The 6,310-nt window shown below is 32.2% G+C and overlaps 1 protein-coding gene across 1 annotated transcript; it reads right to left on the reverse strand.

The window, feature by feature from the left end:
- Window positions 1–1,983: 1,983 nt before the first annotated feature.
- LOC107845781 (aquaporin PIP2-7) lies at window positions 1,984–4,501 on the reverse strand. The gene is made up of 4 exons (XM_016690264.2): window positions 3,930–4,501; window positions 3,281–3,576; window positions 2,493–2,633; window positions 1,984–2,406 (listed from the first exon to the last, which is right to left on the reverse strand). The coding sequence occupies exons 1-4, from the start codon at window positions 4,318–4,320 to the stop codon at window positions 2,287–2,289; spliced, it is 948 nt and encodes a 315-aa protein (XP_016545750.2). The 5' UTR covers window positions 4,321–4,501; the 3' UTR covers window positions 1,984–2,286.
- Between the last annotated feature and the right edge of the window lie 1,809 nt (window positions 4,502–6,310).

Raw genomic sequence — 6,310 nt, forward strand, 5'->3', positions numbered from 1 at the left:
GGTTTATTTTGGGACGGAGGAGGTAATTTTTAACCTTTTGGTACCGTTGGTTGCTTTTGTTGAAGCGGTTTATTTTGGGACGGAGGAGGTAATTTTTAACCTTTTGGTACCGTTGGTTGCTTTTGCATCACTACGTCGTATTGTTTGTCTTCAAGTCAAAGAGTGCAGGCACTTGTCATGCCAACCCTGCAATAATTTTTCAGATCTTTCCAGACTCAGTAAAGGAAGTGACCACCCACAACATAGAAGAGAGCATCTTCCTTTCGTTGAAGAGACATGTGGCTCCATCGACGTGGAAAATGGACACAAAGATCAAAAAAGGTAGTTTGAGGGGTAGAAAGAGAAGAACCTCTTTAAATGTGATTCCATCTAGTGGCAGATAGATGCCCACTATAGAATTCCCACAAAAAGTTTAGCTTAAATACAATTTGGTGGAAAGATTCTTCATTTTAACACTAGAAGAGACATGAAGAGAAAGTTAACAAATTAATGCTTTTGTAAAAATATATAGTATGTTCTTATGGTATTTGCTCTATGATTAAGCCTCTTCACCCTTTAATCGTTTAACTAATGCAGTAGTGCACAAGCTTTTGGCCTTCATTAACAGTTATTTAACTTAAAGCAAATATATTTTTTAGTATTAAAAATTAGTTCTGATTTATCTGTCAACACAATAAATTTGGATGAAGTAAGAATCACGCTTTGATACAAGGCTTCATTCTATTTATCAAATTCCTTTTGGTTTCATCTAAATGAAGATCGTCTTTGGTCGAAGAAAAGACTTAATAACAAACATTTTTACGGTATCAGAATGATTATGATCTCCACTATGTATTAACTTTGCTAATACTCGAAAGTGAATACCATAATAGTAAAAAATATAAATTAATAGATCATAATTAAAGAATAGAAATGTATCTAGCACTTGTCATGAATTGAGTAATTTTGTAGAGATTATTTTTAGAAACAGTTGTTGCGCGAATTAATACAGTTAAATGATTCTTATTTATATGTATCCAAATTTGTAGTGGACAAAAGAATCCACAGTGAAAATTAATAATATTTCCCACTCATTTTACATATCCCAAATTGAAATGATATAGCTATTAAGAAAAATAATAAATAATATGACTAATTTATCATAATACTCCTATTAAATGATGCTTATATTTTAATTTAAAGAAAAAATAATTAATGCAAAGGCTAAAATATAAAAAAAAAAATTGTCTTGTCTTGATAAGTAAAAAACGACAAGTAAAATAGGACATCAGATTAGGAAATTTGGGACGGATAAAATGGAACGGAGGGAGTAGGTACTCCCCTTTGTACCAATTTACTCATCTCAAATTGAGATGACACATTGATTAAGAAAAATAATTAATAACATAGCTAGTTTACTATAATACTCCTTTAAATGATATTTACATATTAATCTGAAGAAAAGATAACTAATGCAAAAGGTAAAACATGAAAAAAAATTTCTTAATTAATGAAAAAAATAAATAAAATAAAAGATCAAATTAAGTAATTTGAAACGAAAGAAGTATATTCCAATACACACTAGTGGAAAATAATAAATGGCTTGTACTGTGATTTGAGTGGTGAAAAACGTGATATCTTTATATTGCATGTATTAATTTAATATGTATTAATAATATCTTATTTGGTATATCTTTTTATCCTATGTATAACTAATGATTATACACTCTATTATATATTAAAATGTATATTACTAATACCTTAAAATACATGACATTAATAATGCAATGAATCTAATGCATCTATTAACATGCTTAAAAACTCTATTACACCTAAAAGAATTTCCACATCCTTTTAAACATAAATATCAAGGGTATTATGTAAAAAAAAAAAAAAAAATTAAAAAAATTATGTAATTCATATTTTTTTTTTGATACATCGAACCAAACACTGTATAAGAAAAATACAAGTATAACTAATACAAATATAACTATAACACAAACATTACTAATACACCATATTTTATATTATTTTTATACACTCTACCAAACCAACCTAACACAATTTATGAGAGTAGGGAGTGGGGTTCCAGTTTCACAAGAGAGGAATTTGAAAGAGAAAAGACCACCAACACTACTCATTCCAAATAAATACAAATCCGAGACTTAACATAACAAACAAGTAAAAAGGTTCATACATTAATAGTCCTAATACACAAAATGAAACAATTAAACAAGAAAATTTTGAATTTGTGAATGCAATTCTCTTCTTCTCTTCTCGTGGTTATGAGGGTGGTGGGTAACTTGCTTAGTTGGTCGGGTTGCTGCGGAATGATCCCAAAGCTTTTACTGCTCCTGCTCTCAATACAAACTGATGGTATACCGCCGCTGCCATCGCTCCCACCATTGGTCCAACCCAGAATATCCACTGCAACATGATTGTACGATTAATAATGTTATGGTGGTGCCCCGTGTATATAACTTAAATTCTTCTAGTACGTAGTAAGAACTTACTTGGTCGTCCCAAATTTTGTCCTGGTTGTAAATGACAGCAGCTCCAAAGCTCCTAGCAGGGTTGATACCAGTTCCAGTAATTGGGATGGTGGCCAAATGAACCATGAAAACAGCAAATCCAATTGGAAGAGGAGCCAAAACCTTCATGTCCAAATTAAATACTCCATGTTAGTATTGAAAACTCAAAACCACTGCATCATGATTCACAATTAGGGGCGGATTTAGGGAGGTTCACTCAAATCCCCTCAGTGAAAATTACACTACATATATGGTATTCTTTTTTAAGAGAGATTTTGCGGCTCAGTGGTTCAAAATTCACCTAGAGGTTCAAGTTCAAATTTCAAGCCTTATTATTATTTTTCAAACCTCTTTGTGAAAAATCTTGGAACCATCACTGTTCACAATGACAATACAGACTCAACACGCACACACACATAGTACATGCTTTTCAAGATTTTATACTATAGTGAAGAATGGTTTTTTCAGTATTTATTTGTCCACATGTTGAATCTGTTATTTAAAAAATCCAAGTCACACAACTCTGTTATACTGAAAACCCAAAACCACAACTGTGTTTCCAATCCGCTAAAACCAAAAACAGAGTAAACAGAGGGCTTTACCACTGTTCTTTTCTGACAACAGATTCAGACACACACACAAAAAAGATTTTAAGTTTTTCAAATTTTTAAACCTTTTTTGGTGTATTTGTTGTCTACATGTGAATCTCTAACTATAAAATGCAAGATTTGTCCAAATCTAATAGTTGTGAGAGGGTACTTAGTACTTACAGGGACGTGGGAATCACGAGCGCTCCTCTTGGGGTCGGTAGCAGAGAAGACAGTGTAAACAAGCACAAAAGTTCCAATAATCTCAGCACCCAAAGCAGTACCCTTATTGTAACCAGGTGCCACAGAGTTAGCACCTCCACCTTCTGTGTTGTAGTAATGCTTCATGAACGCCTTCACAAAACCAACACCACATATAGCTCCAAGTGATTGTGCAATTATGTATGCAACTGCTCTTATCAATGACACTTTCCTTGCCAAGAACAATCCAAAAGTCACTGCTGGATTAATGTGACCACCTTCAAGAACAAACCAAAAAGAAACATCTCTTAGTTCTTAAACTTTCTCTCTTTTACTTTAAACAGATAGGCTCAACACCGGAGGACTGAAGAAACGGAGATCTAAAACCCTTTACCCCTTTTGAAGTTATGGGTTCAAACTTAAGTATTTGTCAAAATTTTAGCAATTTTTTTAAAATTCAACCCCTATATTTGGGTTATTAATTCCATACTCATAACTCAAAATTCTAAGCAGCCTCTTATTAAAAGTTAACTCAAAGCATGCATATATTAATATTAATAAACTTCTCCAACTAAATATGAGTAACTCTGAATTCCATATGTGAAAGAAAAATTAAAAGATTGGGATTTACCAGAAATGCCGGCAGTGCAATAGACGAGGACAAAGATCATGCCACCAAAAGCCCAAGCAATGCCAAGAATGCCAACACCATCACATTGGTTAGCACTGTTGAGCTTCTTGTGTCCGATGACAGTGGCAACGGTCACGTAGAGGAAGAGGAGAGTAGCAATGAACTCAGCTATAAGGGCTCTGTAAAAAGACCATTTGGTAAGATCATCCATGCCAAAAAAGAGAGCTGGAGGAGGATCAACATAGTCTTTTCCATGGTGATGAGCTTGTCCTTCTTCAATAACGTCCTTTGACATGTTTAAACAACCGAAAGAAAGGGAGTTGTTTTTTATTTCGTTGGTTTTGCTGTTTGCTTTTTTGTTTGTGTGGGTAGAGACGAACGAATTTGTCATGGTTTTCAAGGGATAAGGGCAAGGGTATTCACGGAATTTCAAATGAACAACGAAATATTCCTGTCAAGAAGATATCGTCATTATGCAAATCATAGTAGTGATGGTTAATTATTGTTAGTTCAATTCTAGTGGTTTCTAAATTTTCGTTCGCTCGAGTTTTCTATAACTGAGATTTTTTCATTAATCAAATGTTAATTAACAAATTAGTTCAATTTAATTACAGTAGTATGTAAATTCATTGTAATCTAGTGGTATTACATTTTTGAGCTGTAGGGAGCTACTTATGTATACATGGACTCTTTTATTGGATATATATATATACTCTAATATTTTCTACCAATACAAATATGAGGCTGGGAATTTAGACTAATGGAATGCGATCACTTTGTATATTTTACATGTGTATGTTGTGATTTAAATTCTAGTCTCCCATATTTTAATTAGTGATGACAATATTAATCCATGGAAAAAATATTAAGGGTTGTTGACCAAATAATTTATTAACTTAATTCATTTTGATTCATCCACTCTATAATCTATCAAAAATTATGACCAGTATGTAGCTCGAACATATTTATGAATAATCTTGTCAAATATTTTTAATGTGTATGATATGTTATATAAAGTCAAAATTTAAAAACATAAAGGAAAAAAATAAAATTTGGTAAGAATTGAACAAGGTGAGCTCAGTACTTCAATTGAAAGATAGTGCAATAAATTATTCGTAAAAACTAGCTTGATCTTCTTTTCCAGAGATTTTAAATTAGAAGATCTTGAAAGATTCGTCAATTTCAATCATTATTCATATACGATCTATGTTAGATTTGATCAACTGTCCATCCTACCTTCTCTGCGTTCTAATTCTCAGTCGATGCATTCAAGTACACAATTACATTAAAACTTGACTGTTGACTCTTTGACTTTTCTAAAAATACAATCTTTTGTTTAATTAGCTCATTTGACCTAATTAAGTATAAATGGCGAGATTGTTGAATTGCTCATTTACTAACTTAGTCAATTGTTTGCGATCAAATTCATTCAATAGCTTAATAATTCTATCATTTAATTTATTAATTCATCTTATTTTATGTACTTAATTTCAATCCAATTTATCTACTTGACATCTTACCTATTTCATTGATCGCTGAATCAACACTCTTATGTTGTGGCTAATGGTTTCCCATTATTGTCGAGTATTCTGTACTTCTTTTATCTTTATATAGATATAAAGTTTTAAGTACTTTAACTTTGTCATAAGTATTCTCAAAAGTACGTCTGCACCAATTAAGTTGGGTAGGGGAGGTGGAGGGGTAGTGTGGGTTTTGGAGGGATGGGGATGGGGATGGGGATAGGTGGGACAAAGAGAGACAGCGAGGCCATGTGAGGCTAATCATCTGTTGGTCTCTACTAAGTTAGTTTTGTGGCCATTATTGTCTTCAGTGTAAAAGAGCTAGCCAGCCCAGTCTCTAACATTCCTTCTCTCTTCCTCTCCACAACGGCTACATATTCTTTTCAATTTTTATTTTTTTTTTTAAAAATGATTTTACCTTTGGCTTTTTTTCCCCTTCTTTCTGAATACGTACTTAATTTTAGATCAGATACCCAAAATCTTAATGAAGTGGTAAATTTACTTCACTTTTAAATAAGGTTTCATGTTTTGTTTTAGAAATTAAATTTCTTGTAACTTCTAATAGGAAGCATTAAAATGTCTCATAATAGGCTTTTTACAATATGAATTTGAATTAATTGAAATAATAAACATTTTCTTATCCTGATAATTTAACTCAAGATGGTATATGTATTTTAAGAAATGTGTTGCAAAACTCTCAAAATCATTTAAAACTAAACATCAACTGTTGGAATTTTCCTTAAAAGCAAAAGAAGAGATGTGAGTCCAATCCACAAATTTTGGAACGGAAGAACTCAAAACTCACAAGTGCTATAAATTGACTTGTTAGGATTGTTCCTTCGTATTTAGTCCAACGTCAAG

This window comes from Capsicum annuum, chromosome 10 (genome assembly GCF_002878395.1).
Source record: "Capsicum annuum cultivar UCD-10X-F1 chromosome 10, UCD10Xv1.1, whole genome shotgun sequence".
NCBI classification, from domain to species: Eukaryota; Viridiplantae; Streptophyta; class Magnoliopsida; order Solanales; family Solanaceae; genus Capsicum; species Capsicum annuum.

Coding starts and splice junctions, on each gene's coding strand:
- LOC107845781 (XM_016690264.2), bottom strand. CDS start 4,320: ATGACAAATTCGTTCGTCTCTACCCACACAAACAAAAAAGCAAACAGC. Junction 2,634..3,280: donor CTCGTGATTCCCACGTCCCT/GTAAGTACTAAG, acceptor TTGGACATGAAG/GTTTTGGCTCCTCTTCCAAT. Junction 2,407..2,492: donor ACAAAATTTGGGACGACCAA/GTAAGTTCTTAC, acceptor ATCATGTTGCAG/TGGATATTCTGGGTTGGACC.